The sequence below is a fragment of the Protopterus annectens genome, chromosome 1.part0, assembly GCF_019279795.1.
Source record: "Protopterus annectens isolate FY-2018-M chromosome 1.part0, PAN1.0, whole genome shotgun sequence".
In the NCBI taxonomy this organism is placed as follows: domain Eukaryota; kingdom Metazoa; phylum Chordata; order Ceratodontiformes; family Protopteridae; genus Protopterus; species Protopterus annectens.
The window spans coordinates 156541492-156567414 of record NC_056725.1 but is presented as its reverse complement, the minus strand read 5'-3'; the positions used below and the strand labels follow the sequence as shown (position 1 = coordinate 156567414).

General features: G+C 39.0%; 1 protein-coding gene across 2 annotated transcripts in view; it reads right to left on the bottom strand.

The window, feature by feature from the left end:
• The window catches only part of LOC122787514 (transmembrane protein 87A-like), a 1268634-nt gene that overhangs the window by 3998 nt on the left and 1238713 nt on the right, over positions 1 to 25923 (bottom strand). For both annotated transcript variants that reach the window (XM_044054310.1, XM_044054387.1), the window contains exon 20: positions 18041 to 18093. In XM_044054310.1, the coding sequence (XP_043910245.1) occupies positions 18041 to 18093 (53 nt within the window). The remainder of the gene's footprint in view (positions 1 to 18040; positions 18094 to 25923) is intronic.

Genomic DNA, 25923 nt, shown 5'->3' with positions numbered 1-25923 from the left:
AAGTTTCTAACATCTCTAACGTGCTCATAGACTCTCTCTTTTAGCTTTCTCTTAATCTTCCCTATATAAAATCCTTTGCATGTTGTGCACAGGGCAGCTTATACCACCCCTTTGGAATCGGATGAAAATCTGCCATTGAGTTTAATGCTCAAGTGTTACTAATCGTTACTTTATCTGTGTTTGACACATACTTACATTGAGTGCAATCCCCCACACTTTCTTGTACCCCTTAAAGTAGTGTTCACTTCATAATTCTCATTCCTTCCCATCAGATTTTTTATAGTTGTCTCTTTTTTAAAACTACATTAGATTTTAATTCTAGTTTATCCAGGACATTTTCTTGGCCCTGTAGGATATACCAATTTTTATTCAGAATATCAAAAATTTTAGCATGATCAATGGTAAATCTTGTAATGAAGGAACATTGAAGGTCACGAGAGTTCCTATGGGATTTTATACCATGACCACTTTCATCTCTGATTCCCATTCTCTCTTCTTAGTTTAATTTCCAAAAATTTTTTTTTCTATAAAATCTGAGGGGTAATCTCTTGCCTTAAACTTATCGATGAGGGTACTGCACTGTGCCTGAAAGTTACTCTCCTTACTAACCATACGTGCAAGCCTAATAAATTGGCCCTTCACCAACCCCTTTCTTTACATGTTGTGGATGACTACTTTGAAAATGATGCAAGCTGTTACAATAAGTGGGTTTTCTGAACAAATTACTCACAAATCTTCTACTAAGGGAATCCTTACTGATCTCTACATCTAAGAAATTAAACTTAGTTTCATTATAGGAGTGTGTAAATCTCAAAAAAATCTGTAGTCCTGTTTATATTTATCAAAAATTCATCCAATTCTTCCCTATTTCCGCACCAAAGAAAAAACAAATCATCAATATAATGGAAATAAAATTTCCAACAGTGTGAGAAATTAGATGTGAACAGAAATGTTCTTAACCACATCACTATAATGATATTTGTAAAACTGGGGACACAAATGACCCCCATTGCTACTCCGGTCTTTTACAAAAAAAGTCTGCCCTTCAAAGAAGACGAAATTGTTCTGTAAAATAGTTTCCATTAAGGTAACCAAAACCTCCACTTGTACATTACTAAACTGCTTAGATTCAAACAAAAACTCTTCAAACCACTCTATACCTAGTTTGTGAGGTATAACATTAAACAAGTTTATCACATCTACTGTTAAAAAAGAAATCAAATCATCACTTTCTAAGTTGTTCAATTTCTCCAAGAAGTGCCAAGAGTCGACACATAAGCACTCTTTACTTTTTAAGACATCTTTAAGCACAGTATCAATATATTTTCCCATAGTATGAATTTTAGAACCCTTTGCACTCACTATGGGTCTTCATTGGGGGGACACCTATGTTTTTTATGTATTTTCGGAATGCCGAAAAAACTCTGCACCCTGGGGTACTTGGTGCTCAAAAAATCAAATGTCTTTTCGGTGAGTTCCCCTTGAACAATCATGTCCTTAAGCATGAAATCAATCTTCATATAGGAGATGTTTACTGAGTTAATAGACACCTCTTGATAAACATTTCCATCAAATAATACAATGTTCATTCTATCAGCATAATCTTGTTTAGTCATTACCACTACCCCACCCTCTCAGAATCAGTTATGTGAAGAAATGCATACATTCCCTTTTAATATGGCTCTAAAATCAAATTCACACATCCTTTCAAAGTCAAACAATTAACCAATGGCAGATTAAATATACTTTTTTTCTTTAAAGCACATACACTTTCACATGAGTATGTGTTGTCAAAAATCATCTTAAAATTCAACTTCCGTACATATAATTTCAAATCTAAAACAAGATCAGTAATTTTAGAAAGTCGTCTACAACAAAGTTGAAACCTTTGCTGAACAAGTTAGCTGCATTAATATCTAACATAGTGGATGAAAAGTTATATAGCGTAAAATCACCTTTGGTGTTAAGATATACATACAGGAAAATCTGCATGATGGTCCATTTGCACTAATTCCAAACTGTCCTCTCAAAAAAAAAAAAAAAAAAAAACATCAAAAAGTCCATTTAGTTCAATCTCTGGCATTTCCTTCCTGTATCCTGGTAATTGTATATTCATGTCTCTCTGGTTCTGGCCCTGTGTATAACGGCCCTGTTGTTGTCGGTTATGTATTCTCTCTGACCACAGAGGGAAATCCCTCCTTAAAGGGGCTTGATTGTCGATGACGTCATTTCCCTCAGTTGTAGTGGCATCCTCATTATTGTTGTTCAAACCTCCTGAGGTAGATACCCCACTGGATGGTGGTCTGGGGTAGGTGGTTCCAGAGGTGTAAGTCTTAATGCCCCTGTTGAATTTCTTCTCTTTTCTGCCCTTAATGTTAATTCACAAAACAGCCGATGTTAATTTGATTGTGTTTAATAACACATGGCCGTTATACACAGGGACAGAACCAGATAGACATGAATACACAATGTCAGTACTAATACCAGGATATGAGAAGGCAATGCCAGAGGATGAACTAAATGGACTTTTTGATGATTTTTTTTTTTTTTTTTTAGGACAGTTTGGACTTAGTGCAAACGGAATGTCATGCAGATTTTCCTGTATGTATATCTAACACCAAAGGTGATTTTATGCTCTATAACTTTTCATCCACTATGTTAGATATTAATGCAGCTAACTTGTTCAGCAAAGGTTTCAACTTTGTTGTAGATGAACTTTCTAAAATTACTGATCTTGTTTTATATTTGAAATTATATGTACGGAAGTTGAATTTTAAGATGATTTTTGACAACAAAGACTCATGTGAAAGTGTATGTGCTTTAAAGAAAAAGTATATTTAATTCGCCATTGGTTAATTGTTTTGACTTTGAAAGGATGTGTGAATTTGATTTTAGAGCCACGTTAAAAGGGAATGTATACGATTCTTCTCATAACTTGACTGATTCTGAGAGAACTCTATTGTTTAAATTATGTAAAGATAAAAGTTTACGGGTGATGAAACCTGACATGGAGGGGGTGGGGTAGTGGTAATGACTAAACAAGATTATGCTGATAGAATGAACATTTTATTATTTGATGAAAATGTTTATCAAGAGGTGTCTATTAACTCAGTAAACATCTCCTATTGGAAGATTGATTTCATGCTTAAGGACATGATTGATCAAGTGGAAATCATCAAAGAGACATATGATTTTTTGAGTACCAAGTACCCCAGGGTGCAGAGTTTTTTCGGCATCCCGAAAATACATAAAAACATAGCTAACCCCCCCAATGAGAACCATAGTGAGTGCAAAGGGTTATAAAATTCATACTATGGGAAAATATATTGATACTGTGCTTAAAGATGTCTTAAAAAGTGAAGAGCACACGTGTCAACTCTTGGCACTTCTTGGAGAAACTGAACAACTTAGAAAGTGATGATTTGATTCATTTTTTAACAGTAGACGTGACAAATCTGTTTAATGTTATACCTCACAAACTAAGTATAGAGTGGTTTGAATAGTTTTTGTTTGAATCTATTGAATCTAAGCAATTTAGTAATGTACAAATGGGTTTTTGGTTAACTTAATGGAAACTATTTTACAGAACAATTTCATCTTCTTTGAAGATTTTGCAAAAGACAGGAGTAGCAACGGGGGCTATTTGTGCTCCCATTTTTGCAAATATTATGGTAATGTGGGAATGAAAATTTCTATTCACATCTAATTTCACACACTGTTGGAAATTTTATTTCCATTATATTGATGATTTGTTTTTTCTTTGGTGTGGAAATAGGGAAGAATTAGATTATTTTTTTGACATATATAAACAGGACTACAGATTTTTTGACAGTTACACACTCCTATAATGAAACTAAGATTAATTTCTTAGATGTAGAAATCAGTAAGTATTCCCTTAGTAGACGTTTTATGAGTAATTTGTACAGAAAACCCACTTATTGGAATAACTCGCTACATTTTCAAAGTAGTCATCCACAACATGAAAAGAAAGGGTTGGTGAAGGCCAATTTATTAGGCTTGTACGTATGGTTAGTAAGGAGAGCGACTTTCAGGCACAGTGCAGTACTCTCATAGATGTTTAAGGCAAGAGATTACCCCTCAGATTTTATATAACAAATATTTTTGGAAATTAAACTAAGAAGACAGAATGGGAATATTACACCTTTATTAGGTATACACACAGAGATGAGAGTGGTCATGGTATAAATTCCCATAGGAACTCTAGTGACCTTCAATGTTCCTTCATTACAAGATTTACCATTGATCATGCTAAAACCTTTGATATTCTGAATAAAAATTGGCATATCCTACAGGGCCAAGAAAATGTCCTGGATAAACTAGGATTAAAACCTAATGTAGTTTTTAAAAAAAGAGACAACTATAAAAAATCTGATGGAAAGGAATGAGAATTATGAAGTGAACACTACTTTGAGGGGTACAAAAAAGTGTGGGGGACTGCACTCAATGTAAGTATGTGTCAAACACAGATAAAGTAATGATCAATAACACTTGAGCATTAAACTCAATGGTAGATTTTCATGCGATTCCAAAGGGGTGGTATACGCTGCCCTGTGCACAACATGCAAAGGATTTTATATAAGGAAGACTAAGAGAAAGCTAAAAGAGAGAGTCTATGAGCACGTTAGAGATGTTAGAAACTTTAACACAAACAATGCCTTATATAAGCACATACAAAAAAATCCTACACATAAATTTAAATTTGTAGTACTGGAAGGGGTTAAAATAGAAGTGAGGGGTGGACTATGGGAGGACTTTAAATTAGTGTTCAAAATACTTTGTTGGCAGATTAGACTTAATGCATCAGTTCCCCGGGTCTGAATGATTCTATTAGTATAGGCAGTTTATTAATTCTTTTGTCTTACAACATATGATTGCATTTCAATTTTTTAGATATGCAGGTTTCATGTTTTATGGCAAAAAAAAAATTATTAGTGACTTATTGGCTGACTTAAAAGGTGTTAGGGTGATCAGGGGAATGGTTTTGTATCTAACCATTGTTTAATTGATATTTAATTAATATTTTTGTTTATGACAATTTTTATTGGTTGAGTATGTCATGTGATTTCTGTAACACTGTACTTATATGATGTGTGCTAAGTGTTTTTATATTCTGAAGAAGTCATTTGATATAAACGTTGACGAAAGTGCTAAATAAATCTACGTTTTGGTATTGGTGGTGACTTTTTTCTGAGCTGGATTTTGAACTTTAAAGTGAAAATTCTTTCAATATTGCTCTACCACCCCCACCCCCAGAGTGGCAATAAATGTGATTTACCACTAATGTACTTGTAGAAGGGGGAATGTATAATGCAAGTAGATCAAGAAGGACCTTCTGTTAAGTTGAAAGTAGGACAAAAAGATGCTCCATTTCTAATTAACACTAGTGCAACTCGCTTTTTGTTGAAAATAAGTGATCAAGATCAAAATCCAGTGTCTTCTGAAAAGGTCTAAGCAGTGGATGTTACTAACACTCCTACTGTTTTTTCCTGTATCTAAGCCAACTCCGATTTCTTTAGGACCGTATGAAAATCAGTATGCCTTTTTAATAAGTACCAAAGCTAAAGCAAATTTAATGGGCACAAATCTGCTTTGCAAATTAGAATGGACTGTTTTTTGTACTGCAGATGGTGTTTATTTAGATGTACCTACTGAATCTGAAGAAGTGATTACTGCACTCAGTATTACAAAAGAAAAGACAGAAAAGTAATGTTTGAGTGCAGATGACCAACTACTACAGCCGGTTCCTGACATTTAGTGGGCAAAACATTCTAATGAGGTAGGTCTATTAAAATCTGCTATACCTGTGAAAATAGGTGTAGATCCTACAAAGCCATTTCCTCATACAGCACAGGATCCTTTAAAACCTGAGGCAGAACAGGGAATCAAACCAGTGATTCAATCGCTGCTCCAGCAGGAAATTATAGGAAAAACATTCAGTTGCTGTAATACTCACATTCTTTCAGTAAAAAATCCAGGCAGAGATACATATAGGATTGTGCAGGACTTAAGAGCAGTATATCAGGTTGTTATCCCTTCATATTCTGTGGCGCCAAATCCAGCAACTATAATACGTTGCATACTATTGTGGGCTGCTTACTTTTCTGTAGTACACTTACTTTTGGCTTTCTTTTCTATTTGTATTCATCCAGATAGCCAGCATTTAGTTGCCTTTATATATGGAGGAATTCAGTATGTGTGGCAACGACTGCCACAAGGATTGTTGACAGTCCTTCAACCTTTTCAAACATTTTAAAGCAAGACCTAGAAGAAATCCAGTTTCCATGCAAATCTGTACTGGTGAAATATGTAGATGATTTACTTATGGCTTCAGACACACTAACACATTGTCAGCAGGACACCATACATTTACTGATTCAATTAGCAAGAAACGGGCACAAAGTATTAAAAGAAAAAACTTAGTTATGGTCACCTAAAGTAAAGTACTTAGGACACAATCTCACATGGATGGAGGCATCTTCTGACTCCATGTGTTGAAATTATTATAAAATTAGCTCATTCGGTTACTCAGAAACAATTATGAGCTTTTCTAGATTTGGTTGGATACTACAGGCAGTGGATCCCAAATTATGCAGAAATTGCTTGACCTTTGACTGACATGCTTAAACAAGACACACCAAAGCTGTTGCCATGGAAAGAAAAGGAAGAAAATGCTTTTACTTTCTTAAAACAAGCCCTTGCTACAACCCCTGTCTTAGGACTTCCAGATTATAAGAAACCTTTTACTGTGTTTTGTCATGAAAAGGGGGGTATGCAGCAGGGGGCTAGTTCAAAAACATGGTGATGCACTTAGACCTATTGCATATTACATTTCATTGTTAGATCCAGTGGCTAGAAGATTACTGGTCTGCCTGCAGGCAGTAGCAGAAGCTGCACTGATGGTAGAAAAATCTGCAGAATTGGTCCTAGGACACAAACTTACCATTGCAGTTTCCCGTGCGGTATCTGCACTGTTACTAAAATCTAAAACGCAGCATCTCTCAGCTGCTAGGCTGACAAATTATGAGCTGCTGCTTACTTCAAACCCTTCAATCACTACTGGGTGATGCCAGGTATTGAACCCAGCACTTCTCCTGTCCATGACAGGAGATGGTGAACTGCATAATTGTAACCATGTGCTTTCTCCTAGACTTGATTTGAGAGATTGATTTGACAGATACTCCAATGTACAAATCAGGAATGGAACTGTTCATGGATGGATCATGTGAAAGAGACAGAAATGGAACTCTAGCAGCAGGCATAGAAATAGGTACTGAAAATACCATATTGTGTCAGGAAAGATTTTGAAAGTTTACTTCTGCACAAGCTGCTGAATTCAGTGCATTAACAAAAGCCTGTAAATTAACTAAAAATAAAACTGCAAACATTTATACTGACACTCGTTATGGTATGGGGTAGTCCATGACTTTGGGGAATTGTGGAGAGAGAGGATTTTTAACATCAGCAGGTACTGAGATAAAAAAATGAAATGTTTTAAAGGACTTATTAGACGCTTTGTTGTTACCAAAGGCTTTAGCAATAGTTAAAGTGCAAGCTCATATAAAAGAAGACACTGCTATGCAGCCAAGCAGGCTGCTGGGTTGAATGCCACTAAAAATTTTGTTTTGGTTATATAAGAAACATCTGCAAAAGCTGACAATCCTTGTAATTTTAATGATTTGATTCCACTGCAGAATGAAGTTTCAGAGGGTGAGAAAAACAGGCGGGTCACTGCTGGATGTAAAAGATAAAATAATCTATTATGGGTACATCTTGATGGCAGGATAGTAGCACCTTTAGCTGTACTACCTTGGTTGGTAAGGGCATACCACTTTCCGAATCAATTTGGTAAGCATGGACTTCTTGATCTTATTCAGCCCGAATGGTTTGCTGCTCTTTCTCAGTCTCTAGTCAGTCATTATGTTAATAATTGTGAAATCTGTTTGTCACACAATACTGCACCACCTGTGAAGACCAAGTCTTATGTATTACCCCCATCTTGGGGAACCTCTGCACACATTCAACTGGACTTTATTCAAATGTCACAATGTGCTACATTCGCTTATGAATTGGTAATTATATGTGTCTTTTCTGCATGGGTGGAAGCTTATCCATCCATTGTGCAGCACAGTGGTGCTGCGGTTAGCTTTGTCGCCTCACAAGAGGTTCTCCAGTTCGATTCTCAGCTGGTGTGCCTTCTGTGCAGAATCTGCATGTCCTCCCTGCGTTCATGTGGGTTTCTTCTGGGTGCTCCAGTTTCCTCCCACATTTCAAAACATCTGTCTGGAGCATTTCTTCTCAGAACTCCGCTGAAAATGGCCTATGTCCCAGTCAGACTTTCACAGCAAACAAATGTTAAATAAAAATAAATAAAATAAAATGTGCTAAATGTGATGCTGAAACAGTAGTATAGAAATTGCTAAGGGAAATTATTCCATGATTTTGGGTACCTCATACTATTAATTCATACAGAGATGCTCATTTAACTGCTGAAATTATAAAAAAGCTGTTTAAAGTGTTTAAAATTATTTTGCAGTTAAATTGTCGCCACCATCCACAGTCTTCTGGTCTTGTTGAAAGGTCTAACCAGACTCAAAATCAGAATTAGTAAAGAAACACGGTATCTATTACCCTTATTAGAATTCTGTCTAACCCATAATTATTTTGTATGGGAAAATAATTTTTTCTTGCAAAAATGAGGGGCAGCAATGGGGGCTTCTTATGTCCCAACTTATGCTGTTATTTACATGGGGAAATTTAAGAGGCAGTTCATGTATTGTAATGAGTACTTTGTGAATAATGTGATTTTGTATAAAAGATTTATTGATGATTTAATTTGTTTGTGTAAAGGTGAACAAAGCAAATTTTTGGACTTTATGAAGCACATTAATCATACTGCTCATGGTCTGAAATTCACATACAATCTTAGTTCAGATAATATAGCATTTTTGGATGTGGAATTGTATGTAGGTAATGACTATAGGATTCATTTTAAACCCTATAGAAAATCTACCTCTGTCAATAATTTTTTGAATGCAGATAGCATGTATCCACCCAATCTAATCAGATCTCTACCTTATGGGGAGTTCAGGAGAACTTACAACAATACACTGGATGTGAATTTAAAGGCGAGATATCTGAATGAGGTTCAGAATAGGTTGGCTGTACGTGGGTATTCTGAACCCATTTTGTTGGAAGCTAGGAATATGGTTTTGAGAGAAAACAAGAGATCAAAAAGAACTATACAAGGTGAATACCATGGGGATACGAGACAATATAATGGGGAGGATAGATTATTCTTTGTGACTAAGTTTTCATCAAGTTTTTAGAAAAAATAGTTAGAGAATAATGGTGCATGGTATGTGATGATTTGCTGACAGGACATTGATTTCCCAAACACATCACATTCTCCTATGGTAGATATAACAATCTGAAAGAATTGCTGAATAGTGATGGAATGGAAGCTAAACAAGGAGATATAGTAGGTACATATATTTGTGGCAACTGTTCAGTATGCCACAGGGTTAAAAACTTAAATGGATGGAAAATTAATGGGAAGATTTACAAAGCCAGGGAGTTTTTTAGTTGTAGATCTTTAGGGGTTGTGTATATAATTGGGTGTGGATGTCAGAAAGTTAAATGGTACATTGGACAAACAAAAAGGAAAGTGACAGTCCAAATTATGGAACACTTGGGGGACATTAGAAGACAAAGTGAGGATAGCCCTGTAGCTAATCATTTTTTGTCTGCACATGAGGTATCGGGGGACACACTGTTTTTTAGTGTATTATCCTGCCCCTTTTTGGATGGGGAAGGCCATTTCTAAGAAAAGCTTAATATGTTGGAATGCAGAATGATTATTAATTACAGGACACTTTACCCTAGGGGAATGACCTCAGTAATATAACTTTGTAAGAAAATATTAGTATTTTGTATTAAGAAAATTTATTGTAATGAAAATTTATTGTCGTGAAAATGTGTAAAAAGACATAGTATTTTTTAAGTAATAATGTATGGGAATGTTTATTCAATATAAACGCTTGCTGGCTGAATAATTGTTTAATTAGAGAAGGTGAAACCTGTGTTTTGTGTATAAAAGGGAGCAGTTTGTGGTAATGAACTTACTCCAATAATTCGAGGTACCAGAATAAAGTGTGCAATATTATATTATATTGTGCTGAAGCTGCATTTGGTGTTTCTTTACTATTATTACTCGTTTTGACTGGTGTTTTTTTCAAAATCAGAATGAGCAAAATTTGTAGTGAGATAGGATGGAAATGGTCACATGCTTTGTTTTTGGCTTTAATGAGTATGCGAGGAACTGTAAATGCTACTCAAACTACGCCCGCATGAAATTCTTATGGCCATACTATGAGAATGCCACCTCCCCCACCAGTCAGGAACTGTGAACTGGTATTTACTGATGAAATGTTCTTGGGTTATTGCTCAAAACTGATTTCTACTTTGCAGACTTGTCATAAAAGATGCTCTCAGCCACTGTCCCTTGTCATGTTCTACGACCGGGTGATTAGATGTACTTACATGTAATCCAATGCAAATCTTCTTTGGAATCATGGTGGAAGGGACCTCATCTCCTTCTCCTAACTGCCCAAATTGCAGTAAAGTATGCCAGAATACCGAAATGGGTCTACATTTCACATTACAAGAAAACCTGCTCGACTTCTCCCAAATATACAGAAAATGGCACCACACCCCTTTTGGTGACATCACCGAGTCTCCTCCTACTGCTACTTCTGATCGACATGACAGAAAACCTGATTCTTTAAATGCTGCACTAATATATCAATGACTTAATGTTTCCAGCTGCTGGATTTGTGGATCTGTTCCCCACAATGCCAAAGGGGGGATTCCAATGTTACCTGTTGCTGTGCAACATTCTTATCTAGAAAAACAAATTGCTGTGGAAACTCAAACCTGGCATAATGTTACAAACTGGACTATGAAAATATATTACCAACTGGCAGCATCACCACAAGGTGATACTTGTTATGTTAGAAAAGGAACTGTGCAAGTAGGTTACAGCAGCTGCAATGATACGTGTAATGAGGCCTTACTGATGGAGCTTGGATTGAAGACGCATGACTGGGGGAAAGACATGGGAATACTGGACAATTATTATTTCATCTATGGAGACCGTGCCTACACCTGGTTATCCAGAAACTGGTCTGGTTGTTATGTGGGACAGATGACACTAGATATTTTTTATTCTTTTTCTATACCTGCTGGTAGTTTACGAAATAAGACAGTTATACATCCTGCTGAACAAGCTGTAGCTTTCTTTTCTCTGCAGTACGGTCTATTGTGAACTATGCATGAAGTAAATAAGCCGCCGTTTATATTAGCTGAAATGGCTAATATGCCATCAGAGCACATTCGCATGGCAAATAGAAAAATTACTGAACTTCAAGCCACAGCTCTGCAAAAGTGAATAGCTCTTGATTACATACTGGCTTTGTAGGGTGGAGTCTGCCATCTGATCAGAAAATGGTGCTGTATGTTTGTTTCAGACTTTCATGATGAACAAGAAAAAGTGGTTGACTTTATGGAACAAGTGGCCATTAATATGACTAAAGCTGAGTCTGGTTGGACCTTGTTTGGGTGGTTGGATAACATATTTAGAAATGTTGGCACAAGCATAATGCAAAGTATAATTACTTTTATCATAATTGTGCTTCTCATAGCTCTTGTATACTCTGCTATTAAGAATTTGTTAGTGAACTACTTTAACTACTTTATTAGAAAAAGTGCACATGCAGTGGTTATTATCACCAAACAAAAGCATCCCAGGGCTTATATATTTGACAATGACATGCTTCAGAATAATCTTGGATTGTGATGCTTTATAGCATCAGATGGAGGAACTGAAATGGATATGTTATTTGTATGTCTATTAATGCTTATTTTAATATACTACACTACCTTAAATTATTGCAACAGTTTCATATATCTTTACTATTTAGCTAAGAACAGTTTGACTTTGTTGGAGCTCATAAGACCTTAGTGAAGAGATGGGAAATGTTTATTGTAATTATTTAACCTTAAAAGGAAATTAGATACTTTGTACTTGTAGAAGACAAGTCTGATGAAAGAGAAACACAAACCATGTCAAGAGTAAAGCATGAGAAGTATCCTCCCATATGCATACTTTGTTATCTGTTTATCCCTTTCAGCCAAGTTTGTGTTTTAATCTCAAATTGAGAAAGCTTTGAATTTTGTATGAACTAATCTTTTTTCTAATTTATGTGCCTACTCTTGCACATTTTCTTCTGCGGTACCTCTTCTGTGGGGGGTGTTCGGGAGAGCTGTCGGAAGAAGGCTGGAATCTCACTGGGGAGTAAGTGTGGAGGCTTTCTACAGCTGGCTAACTCCGAGGAGCAGGAATGATGAGCTCAAAGCTCAGATCCAATGCGGGAGAGAGGTAGGACCCGAGATATGAGAGCACAACTCTCTATGCAGAGAGAATGCCCTTTCTACTACCTGGAAGGTTGATGGATCCAGGGATACCTGTCCTCCCTTCCTTGGAGCCAAGGATGAGAGTATGGGGCCATCCTTGGATCCTAGCCCTCCGGAGAGAATTGGACCCAAGCTGTCAAAAGCCAAGGCACCAAGGGGAAGGGATGGATCTGACAAAGTAGGAGCAGAGCCCAACTCCTCGGATCCAGCACAAACCTCTTGGATCTGAAACCCACCGCGATCTTATAGTGCTGGAGCACAGCTGGTCAGGGAAGCCACTAGAGTAGAGGAAGGTTGCATCCTTGGATTCAATGCTGACTCTCTCAGGGATCTTGGATCCTGAGACTCCAAGACTACAGGTCTAATCAGAGGAGGAGACAGTATTGGATGGTCAGGTGCACTCATGGATCCGAGAGGAGATGGAGTTGGTAGGACCCCATCTGGATCTGAGCCTTGAGAAATCTTCACATCATCCTGTCCATATCTTCCTCAGTCAAGCTCCTATCGGATCTGGATGATGCCACGGATGCAGGTCTGGAATGTTTCCTGGGAATGTCAAACTAAGATGGCAAAATTAGAGAAGCATTCTGCTGCTCGACTCCTAGCAGTCGGATCCAAAGATCTGGGATCTGAGCAAGAGGTGGAAGGTACTGGTGAACTAGAGATGGTTATCACTGCTGTTGGAGCCACAGTGGGCTGTGGATCTGAAGGAAATGGTGCTGTCGTCGGATCCGAAGAGGTCGGATCTGAAGTCTTTGCAAGTTTTCGAGGTGGCTCCGATGAAACCCTTGGGTGACTTCTGTAGGGCCCTTTTTCTGGATGCTTCAGAGCCATGATGTGATTTTGAAGGGGTCTGAGCCCTAGGAGAAGAAGAAGAAGATATTGGAAGCAAGTCCTCAAGTATTAGCTTATTATGGTGATGTGAGATGGCCCTGGGATTAAAGGCAGCACATACGTCACATGCCGACCTCAGATATTCAGGCCACAGGCAGTAAATGCATTTCTTGTGGGCATAGGAATTGGAAATCTTGTGCCCACAAGAACTGCATCTCTTAAAACCCGTGGGTTTTTCAAGCATGGCTACAAAAACAAGAAAGAAATATAGCAAAAAGAATAACAGGTTTTCAAGTGACTAACATAACTGCTAAACACACACACTACAACTAACATTAAACACTCTTAAATACAATAATACATTAACACAGACATATATATATATATATATATATATATATATATATATATATATATATATATACGCACATATATATTACAGACGTGTATATATATATATATATATATATATATATATATATATATATATATATATATATATATACATACATATATTATTATTAACAAATATATAAAATGTGCCAAAGGAACTTGGGAAGTATTGAAGAAAAAGCACAGTGAGCTTCTACAAGTTAAGCGAAGGAGAAGGAGAGATGAAAGGCTACAGCTAAGTTAGACAAGTTGTAAGAAACTAAAACAGTAACCCAAAGATTATAATATAAATTTCACTTTTGCGACTTGAGACCAGGATCTATGTCTTGACATGATGGCGACAAACAAGATCTGAGGAGTTGAGGATGGGATAGAGAATCATAGGTACAGGGGAGGAGCTCGAGACTCAGATCCTAAGTTTTGTAAATGCGGCTGACTCGGATCCGAGGATTGGATCCATATCCCTTTCTTGAGGAAAAATGAAAATAAAATCAGATCCATTTTTCCTGGGCTTCCATAAAATACAGTGCGGTCCTTCTTTAACTGCAAAAGAGTAAGATGCTAACCTGATTATAATATGTTGTTCATAGGTAGGTAGGTATTAGGCTATCGGCCCTAGGGCCTATATAAGCCTAGCCATAAAGGTTCCTTGGCTTTCGCCACTCAAGAAAATTATTTTCCTGTGCCCCTGTCAAGCAGTGCCATAGAAGTGATCCCTGGGGTGAGTTTTCTATTTCCCATCCAGTCGTCAAGATTTTTCTTAAAGAGAACCACTGAGGAGCTTTGCTTGACATGAATGGGTAGTTTCTTCAAGAGTATGGGAAATCTCTGGGACAGGAATCTATCCCTCCAGGATGTTCTGTTTACTGTGGTGACAAAGTTTAGGTCCCTGGAGCATGTGGTTTGGAGAGATTGGGATTTACAACAGCTCTGGGTTTGACATAGCTTTGTATGTTAGGCAGAGATCACCTCTGAGTAGGCGATATGCAATGGAGTACAGTTGCAGTTTTTTGAGATGGTCTGCTTATGGCATCTATTTGAGGCCGGTAACTCTTAGTGAGGTATTTCTGTGGCCTTTCCAATTGTTGTAGGTATCTTGTGAGATACATGCCAAACGGGGCATTGTACTCTATAATGGGTCTGATGAGGGATGAGTAGAGAGGAACAATGACCTCCTTTTTTCTAGAGGAGAACCCTTTTGTGATGAGCTGTGCCACGTAGAAAGATTTCCTGACTACTGTGGCGATGTGGTGATCAAAGGAGAGACTACTGTCCACCTGTGTCCCAAGGTCTCATCACACTTTCAGTGTTTAGTGAGCTACCGCCCATGTGGTAGTTCATGGGTAACGAGTTTTTCCCAAAGGGGATGGCAATGCACTTCTTAGCATTGAGCTTGAGGCCATGACTCTGACACCAAGCATCTATCTCTGTGAGGCCCTTTTGTGGAATGTCTACATCATTAGGTGATTCTATTATGGCTCCCAGTTTGCAGTCATCTGCGAACTTTGTTAGCCAAAGACCTTCTGTGTTGGCCTGCACTTCAGAGAAGTAGATGCCGAACAGGAGAGGACCCACAACCGAACCCTGTGGTACTCCACTCATCACTGGTCTGAAGTCGGACTTGTAGTCGGCTACATTTACTGTGTGGGTTCTGTCAGTGAGCCAGTTAGCCACCCATCTTGTGACATACGGATTTATGCCCAGTTTAGTGAGTTTATCTATAATTCCAGAGTGGGAGATGGTATCGAGAGCCTTGGCAAGGTCAAGATAGGCTGTGTGCACTACCCTATCCTCGTCTACGGCTCTAGTGACTGCTTCAAAGAAGTTACTCAGGTTTAGTAGACATGATCTACCTTTTACAAACCCAAACTGAGTAGGGTCTAGGGTTTGGAGGTTACCTATGTCTTTGTTTATAATCTCCAAGATGATACGTTCCATGGCCTTGCAGAAAAGGCTCGTCAGGCTAATGGGGTGGTAGTTTCCGGGGTCCGTGGTGGCACCCCCTTTGTGGAGTGAGACAACAGTTGCTGTGCGCCATTCAGTAGGCAGACAGCCTGAGGTGAGGCTATGATTGAACATGGTACTTAGGTGGGGTGCCAGTTCGTTCTGTAGTTCATGCAGTATGCAGCCTGGGATGTTGTCAGTTCCCATTGATGTTGTGTTCTTGGCTTTGGAGAGTGCGGTCTTTACTTGTTCATCCCTGATTACAGGGGCTTTGCATTCTTCTGGTTTCTTGTGTTGTGGTTTCTTAGATGCCACCACCCCACCAGGAACTTAAATTCTTTGTGCTTTTACCTTGCCTTCCCTTCTAAATTAATACCTTTTGACTTCAGCAGCTCCACTAGACATGAACATCTACAACATGTGAAGGAGACTCCCTAGAATCTTTCTGTGGAAACAATATATGATGAAATGGGAAGAGAAGTCTCCATCTCACACAGCTTCTCCCCTATACCTTTAACAATGTCATCTAACTTTTTCTTCAATTCTGAATACAAATTACAATTACTTAGAGAAGCGAAAATTAACATTCAACACTGCTTACTTATAGCTAGTAAACCAATGTACTCAAACCTGCTGCATGACTTCATATTCATCTGGCATGCTAAAACTTTGCAAAAAAAAAAAAAAAAAACTATAACTTGATCATGAACATTTGTTTCTTTCACAGGTTCTTTCCTGAAGTTTTTGCACAGGCATTCATACTTTTCTCCTCAACTCTATTTCTTTCATCTACATAATAAACACTGTCCAAGACAGAACAAACAGCCTGGCTCCATGGTGCAGAGGGATACATCCTTGATTGTGATGCAGTTGACTGGAGTTCGCTTAGCAGCCTTGACACAGGAAGAGAAGAAATGAAGGTGCATGGCCCACTTGCCTCTCATAGGGCACGTGAGAGGTTTTCACTTACTTGGGGGCACACAGAATGGTGAGATTTCCCTAGTGCAGACTGGAGAATACACCACACATCCCACATGGGGAGGAGCTACTTGCAGTGAACAACCCTTGGAGAAGTGATGGGATGGCTTTCCTGGACAGTTTATTTCAAGCTACTCCATTGTCACCTTGCACCAAACAGCATGGCTCCACAGTGCAAAGGGATACATCCTTGATTGTGAAGGAGTTGACTAGAGTTCGGTTAGCAGACTTGACACAGTGAGGGGATAGCACTCATGGACAGTTTAGTTCAAGCTACCCCCGTCACCTTGCACCAAACAGCTTGGCTCTATGGTGCAGTGGGATACATCCTTGATTGTGATGCAGTTGACTGGAGCTCGGTTAGCAGCCTTGACAGTGAGGGGATGGCTTTCACGAACAGTTTATTTCAGGCTACTCCCCTGTCACCTTGCAGGATGTGTACAGATAGGGTTCAGGAAACTAGGAAGTTACTAGACTGATTTTCTACTGTTATTCTTTACTAACAATCATAGCTGTTCGCAAACATATTACAAAACAATTCCATACAAATGAGTGATCAAACAACAGCAAGCAGCTATTAAGGGGAACAGAAGACATTGTGTAATGATATGGTCAGTATTCAGGACCTGCATTTAAGCAAACTTTAGTGGTTTCCATTACTGCCGATTAGACAATCTGCACATTAGTTAAAACATTACAATGTAAAGACTGCTGAAGGTCTGACTAATGAACCTGAGTCCCGAGCCATCAAGCTCTAAGGATTTGAAAGGAGTATCATTTTTATTAGCTAACCTTTCCAAGGAGGAAGAAACAGGGGTTAAAGACAAGGTCTATGAGCCAGTGGTGAAGACCAATGATGCTAGCCCTGAAGCATGAGCATGTCAAACAGACTCTGGGAACTGGTCAGGACAGGAGAGTGGGCAAAAAATACAAAAAAGTATTCCACAATTGTTAAGCTAGACCTGTGCAAGGACTCCTTTGTTGCCTTTCTGCATGCTTTCACCGACTGCATTATGGTTTTCTCTGCTGGGGGGGGGGGGGGGGGTTCTGGCTCAAATAGGTAAGTCAGCTAAGTGAGTAGGAAGATGGACGGCATGGATCAATGAAGAGCTACGGGGCACAACTGATGGCAGACAGCTGTAGTGGGAACCAAAAAAAAAATTAAAAAAAGGTAATAAGTATTTACTGTAATTAGCTAATTCTTAGTAACAATCATTCTAATAAAATGTCTGGAGAGAAATTGGGACAGGGTACAGCTAACAAAGACAAGACAATAAAGTGCAATAAAATGCATCATGGGACTATGCTACTACAGCAGATAGAGAAACAAGAATTTCAGACACTCAGCAAGACGTAATTGGTACTGGCTGTGCATACTGTAACAATAATATCAACTTACAGATCAGCCATGGACGATGGTATATTTTCCTCGACCCACTTTAAATCTTCATCCTGCGGTACAAAGTGTGCACATAATGGTATGATACAGCAGTTGTGAAACATAACCAGTCATTACAAACAACTACTTTACCAGTCCTCATACAAGTCTGCATTGTCTGGTCCAGCAAGCAGTCAATGCATTCTGTTAACTCAATATAAGCCACTTAATCAAATTATTACTCACTTAAAAAAAATATTTAACCATCAAAGTATTGGTCCTTTAACCTTCTCAAAATTGTATGAAACTAACATTGTTTTCTTTTCTTTGTCAATACATTTTCTACATACCAGGGAAAAAAAAGAACTGAAATGACCACTGGAAAAACATGAAGCAGGCTTATGGGCAGAGATACACCTTGCTAAGTCTGTTAAGACACAGCGTAATACAGTAAAACAGAGAACACTTTACTACAGGGAAAAAAAAAACTATTTTCTGAAAATAGGAAACAAAGTCTGCGCTTAACTAAAAGCTTATTCAGACTGGAGTCTGAAGAATGCAAAAATATTTAGATGAAAGCAATCACCATATATACTGATCATCAAAAGGGTCCTTTGCATTGAGAATACTCTTGGGAATTTCCCTCTGTGCCTTCGAATATAGTCTCAAGAGCATGTTTACAAATGTGCATCCCTTTGACTTTTCGTAAATATGTATTTCTCACATAGTGCTCATTACAAGTACAAGCTTATCAACACTGGATTGTAATGATTGAAGATGCATACAAGCCTTTCATTAATAACAGTTTTCATAAAGCACCACATAACGAATGGCTGATTACTTTTGCTAGTCTATAGGGTGGCTGGTCATATTTTAATTACATTATATATGCATTTTTGCTATTAACAGCACATTTTTTTGCTCCAAGACTGAAACTGGTCAAGTGACACTGCCACTTTCTTGCTTTCATAAATAGTTTGTCTCAACATATGCTGCTGCCTTTTACACCGTGTTTTTCATTTTTCATTCCTTTTGGGTCCTCCTTACCTGACTGTCCAACCAGTTCCATTGAGGTTTTTTTTTTTGTTCTTGCATCTAGGTTGGACATCCCAGTGGATCTCAGATGTGAGTGATACTTTGCCATTGTCCTGAGTAGCTCAGCATTTTACTGCATTTTTTAACTATCATTATGCAATGGATGGAGCAACACAAGGTGCAGATATGCACAGTCCATCCCACACCACCCTGTTAAGATTACTTCCACCACATGTATGAGCCTTGGTTGTTGACTTCTAGCCTTAGCAAAGTGCCGATCCAAATCTGGATCTCCCCAGCCTTCCTCTTTCCTAGGAAGACAAGCTGACTTTTGGTTGCTCTTTCCTTCTTGTCTCCCCTGGCTTGCCATCTGACATCAAAGCTGTGATGTCAACCGAAGTCACTACTGAACTGGAGCTACACTTTGGCAAAATTAAGGGATAAATCACACATTTGAATGTCGATATTGCAGGGTTTATCCATGGCTGGTGTAGATCAAAGTACTTACCATAATGATGGATCCTTATTGACACTCCTTAAATGTCGACTTATGGATTATCTGCTCTCATGGTGGATCCAACCCGGCAACTCTCCAATTCAGAAGCATTCTCCAGCACTCAATTTACTCCTCTCTCTCACAATCTACTCCCACTCCTTGCCCTGCAGACTGAGTTTGCCTAACTATAAGAAGACTTGCACACAGTATTCAAGAAGAATGGAGAACATGCTTTGGGTTATGGTCTACTAGATCTATCCATTAATATTAGGAAGTGGTAATTTGGATGTGGGGTGGTGACAGGGTTGTCAAAGCAGACAGAGAGAGACAATAAGGATATTTCATTATGGTAAATACATAACTTTCGTATCCTGTATTGTTTCCTCCATCCTCCCTGACTTAGGGAACAAAATACCTAGCTAGTTGGCCTTCTGGGTGGCATCACGACAGGATACCCTTCAGGATGGAAAGGCCAGTGGAAGACCTAGATCCAGAAATGTTGTGTGATTTATACTGTTTTATGAAGGTGTGCATTGTTGACCAGGTTGCTGCAACACAAACATAATTTGTGGAGGAGTATTTAAAGAAGATCATAGACCTGGCAAAAAGAAAGGGACTTTTTGATGGAATAAATGCGAGCAAAACAGTCAGATAACCATCTAGATTGAATGGATGCCCAAGAGGGGCTAAGGGCGACTGAAGTCTTCACAGTATACAATGTCTGCAGACAGTGGAAAGACGGTTGGGAAAAGCTAAAGGGATGAAAGGACTGAGACCATGTAATAGTGAATGTTCACTGAAGCACTCTCGTGTGACATCTTCTGTGTGGTACCAGAGTTATGGATGCTGCCATCATGTTTAAAACCTGAACCACCAGAGAAGCTGAAGATGTGGCTGTCTGAAGAAGCATGGTAATGACATGTCTAAGTGAAAGATACCAGTCAGTCAGCAACTTTGTAATCCTTGTGTGGTATCTAGAAGATGTCTTGAAACTTATGGTTTGTGTAGGCTCCAGTTTTAATTTTAAATTTAATGAAATTCCTAAGGACAGAAGCAAATGGCATAAGGGATTTGTCTTTTGTGGTGGAGTGGAACTCATCTAAATATGGAAACAACTGGAACCCTTTCGGCCTGAGAAGGGCTGTGACTACTGTGATGCATTTGGTGAACACTCAAGGACTGTGTTGAGGCTGAACAGCAGGAAACAAAGTGGACAGCGATCGACTTTCAGTCAAAAAAGGAGGCACCCTCTTGATGGCTTCAAAATTGTTATATGTAAGTAAGCATCCTGAAGTCACACTGAGCAAATCCAGTCTCCTTCCTGAAAAAAATGGGTGAATGGATTCCCTTGTGATTATCCAGAATTTTGTCTTCTTTATGTGAAGGTTTAGGCTGCCTACATCTAGAATGGGCCTGAGGTCCTTAAAATTCTTTAGTACTAAAAGAAGCCTGGAACAGATGCCAGCACCTCTCTCTTCAGGTGGGAACTTGGATAGCTTTTTTTGAAGGAGCTGGGATATTTCCTGAACTGCTGCTCTCTTCTGTTGGAGTGGTGCATTTGGGTGAGGTGAGAATAATTGTCTAGGAAATGTTATGAATATTGTAGCCACTGGATATCATGTTGTTCACATATTGTGATTGGTCAGCCAGGAATTCAGGTGAAGAGACAGTTGAACCCTTTTTCCCCTTTACAGTTGAGCAATCGGACAAGCCTCTAGGAGTGTTGGGGGGGGGCTTTCCTGAGAAAGGACCTTGAAAACCCTGATTTTGTGGCCCCCTCTCTGTCCCTGGGTCGGTGTCCATTGAATATCCCTCCATGTTGTGTGGATCCTATCTGAAAACAACACTAGTGAAAGCATTGTGATTTCTTAAACCAGAGCATTTTGTTATCCTTCTGGCTCCTGGAAAAGGACATCTGATAGGTTTCAAATGAGAACTCCAATGGTAGACAATATTTTCCCTTCCTGCTCATTGTTTAATGGCTTCTCCTTGACCTTAGGACAAAATAAACTGGTCCCATCACAAGTGGTGTTAATGAAGGACACCTTGAAATTTTCTGCAAAATCAAAGAGGTGCAACCAGGCATGATGGCACATTGTAATGCCAGTGTCCACTGCTCTAACCGTTACATCTGCTGAGTTATGGAGCAATCTCCGATGTAGGGTCCTGACGAGTACGATATGGCCTGACGAGTCTGATATGCAAAGCTATGGAAAGCATCATCATGGACCTAATAAACAAAGATATAGGGAATCTCCAAACTCTGGATCACACACAGTTTGGTTTTGTGAAGGACAGATCATGCCTGCTCAACTTGGTCGACTTCTTTGAGTCAGTCACCAGAGCTGTGGATGAAGGCAAGGTGGTTCATACAACCTACCTTGATCTGGCCAAGGCTTCTGATACCATTCCCCACTCAGGAATCCTAGAAAAACTCACTCAGCTTGGCATCAACTCCTACATCACTAGGTGGGTTTAAACCTGGCACATGGATAGAACCCACAGTGTGAAAGTAGCTGACTCCAAGTCAGACTGCTAGCTAGTCACGAGTGGAGTCCCACAGGGTTTGGTCCTGGGTCCTCTCCTGTTTGGTATCTACTTCTCTGAAGTCCAGGCCAAGACGAAGGGACTCCGGCTGACAAAGTTTGCATATGATTGCAAGTTGGGAGCTGTTATTAACTCCCCAAGCGATGTTGACATCCTACAGAATGGCCTCATTGAGACCAACGACTAGTGTCAGAACCATGGCCTTAAGCTCAATGCCAAAAAATGTGTCACCATCCCCTTTAGGAAAAACCTAGTTCCCATGAATTACCACATTGATGGTAGCCCACTGAACACAGAAGGCGTTATAAGAGATATGGGAACACAGGTTGACAGTAACCTCTTTTTTGATCAGCAGATTGCCACTGTGGTCAGAAAGTAGAGGAAGCAATATGTCTCCTTTTACATGTATACTTCCTGTATTCTTGCGAGGAGGGGTGGCCTGCCAAGACCTAGCAGTGTCTCTTGAACCTTGCTGAAGTACAGACTCAAGATGTTTACATCTGCTCTCTTACTTGGGCTGAGGATGACAACTCAAAGACTCAGACAGCTAGGTGTCCAAGGGAAGAGCCAAAACAGAGGGTGCGTCACCTCCTGTGCCAAAAGATGGGCAATGATCCCTCTCAAAAACTTGAATGCAAACCCAGATACCCAGTTGGTACCACTTCTGTCCTTAATCCTCAAGGAAGAGAAGGCAGACAACCCTGACATGAGAAGCTCTGGCACCAAAGCACTAGTACGCTTCAGTGCAGAGATCAGCGCAACAAACTCTACAATGATGTCACTGACACTAAGAACTGTGTAGAAGAGGTTGGTACCATAGACAGTGCCAAGGACTTGATGTCAGGAGTTTGTCAGCATGACACATTTGGCTTTAAGGAAATAAATGCTGTGTTGAATGCAAAGTACACACCAATAGATGGGATCCAGCCTGTGCAGACAGAGGGATGTTCCAAGACTGTCTTTGGCTCCAAAACCACCACATGATACCCATGCCCAGTTGAGTCTTGACAAATGCAGCCCCAATTAATACTAGCAACAGTTCTGGCAGACCCAAGGGAAGAGACTGAAGGTAGTCTGGAGCCAAGGATCCTAGACAGCTCCCTTTACAAAGACCTGCTGCTGGAGGTTTTCCACTTAGGAGATATGTCCAGCATGATTATAGATTCATTGTCCATGGGCACTGTCACTGAAGGTTTAGGAGCAGTTGGCACCAAACAGATCAGAACCAACAATTCTTGACAGGTTGAAGGCTTAGAAATCTTTGGCATAGGAGATGAGAAGGGGGATTCTTTAGGCTTCCTTTTTTCTTTCCATCTCTTGCTCTTTTTCCTTTTTCTTGTTTTTATTTTCACATTCCTTTTTTATCAATTCTTGCTGTAGGGTCTGTGGACAGAAAACCCTTAGTATTAATGTGTTTATGTTCCAGAAGGGAATATGACTTGATGGCTTTCCAAATCTCACACGGACAGTGCAAATGGTCTGGCCAGAGGTATACAAAACAGAGGCCGAGTGTATTCTGGAGAGGAATTCTGTGTCCACATCTGGAACACCTTTTAAAGTCAAAAGATTTCTACATTGTGTAGCATGAACTACTTAAGCAGTAAAGCACCACATAACAGTTACTATTAGAATACAACAGCAGCAGTAGCAAATGGAAAAAGAGTTCTGTAACACTGAAAAAAATGTAAAAAGATTTACAGAAAGTAGAAATGGTGTTCTAATTGGTCAGCATAGTAGGCCTTGGCTTATTAGGGAGGAAGAGAAGAAGCTGAGGAAAACATTCTATTACAATTAGAAAAACTTTTTTTGTGAATGTAGAATAACATGAAACAAGAAAATATCTAATAAAACTGTCAGGAATATATTGAAATGTATCACTTATTTGATGAAAAAATGGTGAAGTACTGGAGGATCGCATCTGACACAAGTGGTGGCATATGAGATCTGTGGGACCGGGAGACAGAGGAGCATTTTGGGAAAGAGGAGGTGCTGGAACACTGGAAATAGCTTCTGAATCGGGGAGCTGCTGGCCTGGCTCTGCCACGAGGTTGGATAATCCCTAACAGACACAGATGGAGGGGACAATACAGGATCCTACATTTTTCACACTCAGATATTATTTATTGTAATTATACAATGACATTACTTAGGAGAGAAATGCCTTACTTTTTTAAGTAATGTCACTGTATAACAGAACTTCATTTTCTTTCTGTCTCTTTCTGCTGATGCAAGTTTCCTGGGATGGTTTGTTGATTTACTGTGTCTGTTTCTGCAGAGTATGTGATAATTCTAGTACAGTGTTACCTATATAATGCAGTTTCTGTGACTAGTTTACACTGTAAGTTGTACCTCTGGATGCGTGTATTGTTCAAAAAACTGAAGTCACCAAGCGTGGCTCTAAGTGACTACCTCCCCTGCATATAACAAGGTCTGTCGTTATCGGGAATTAGAATGAGGACTGGTCTCATTAATCATATACTAGCCTCTTATAAACAGGCATGGTAAACTTTTTTGCCAAATAAAAGAAGAGCAGTCTTTCATAAATATGAGCCCTGTAAAAGTAGGCCCAGCCTCTCATATTACATTTGATACAAGCATTGATAAGGACAAGTCAGACTGGAAAAGGTTATGTAATAAAGCTTTCATAATTTGTTTCAAGGAATATAAGCCGTACAAAGGCAAACATGCCTCTCATATTAGGTGATAAAATACAGGTTAATAAAGTCTGGTGGAAAGCAGGGATTTTCAGTGATCAAAGTGTAAAGTAGTCTAGAAACCACTTTATTAGAGGGACCTGATTAAGCTCAGGCAGAAGTGCTTTCTTAACTATAGTTCTATTGTGGTAGCTCAGTGTGTGTTGTCATGTTTTATTTGTTAAACATAAAAACATTTTAACTAAGAACGAGATTCCAAGGGCTGTTGAGCTGTAAACCCTCAGGGGTCTTTCAGGAATATTCAAATAAGGGACTAACCTCTAAACTTTGGGATTGGCTCTTTGGTTTTCCATCTTCCAGATTTCCCTCCAATCAGCTCCCCTCGACTCTCCCACTACTGTCTGTAACTGCCATTAAATGATTGACTTAGTGAATGTAATGTATTAAAACAAGAACACTTGTCCATCTACCTGCTTAACTGAATATACTACTTGAAACTTCAACAAGGCACCTTTATTCCTTACACGTGGAGGGTATCAGAAAGACTGTCTCCTAGATCTGCTACAAGCAAAAATACTTCGCTACTTCTAATATATAAACCTTATTATAGCCATTTATATATAATTGTCTCTGAACCTGCTTTACAACCCTCCTCAACAATATCAATATATTCTGCCCTACCTAGTTCTTTCCCTTACCTCAATTTCTTTGAATTTCTAAGCACTAATCACATGATGTATTATCTATATGACAAGCCCAGTAATGCACCTCTTCAAGTGCTCAAGTTTCAACTAATGCAAAACTATATCTTTATTGTAATAAAAGCTTCTGCTTGCATATAAATGAAATGCAATCTAATCAGCAAATGTATGTGTAATTGTTATTTAATGCCTGTTCATATACATTACTGAATGTATGTTTAAAAAGCATTTGTAACATGCTGGAGGTTTTCTCCCTGGGCACCTGCTGAAAGGTTTACTAAACTCAGTCGAACAAACCTGATAAACAAAACCAAATAAATAAAAAATAAATATGTCCTGCTTTACTCTTGCCAGAGAAAGAGTAAAATAAGGAGATGCAGTGAGCCAGCTATTTAAAGGTAGACATACCTGTCCTCCCTACTGCTTGGAAAGACTATGAATAGTTTGAATGATTTACTTTCTGCTTTGGTC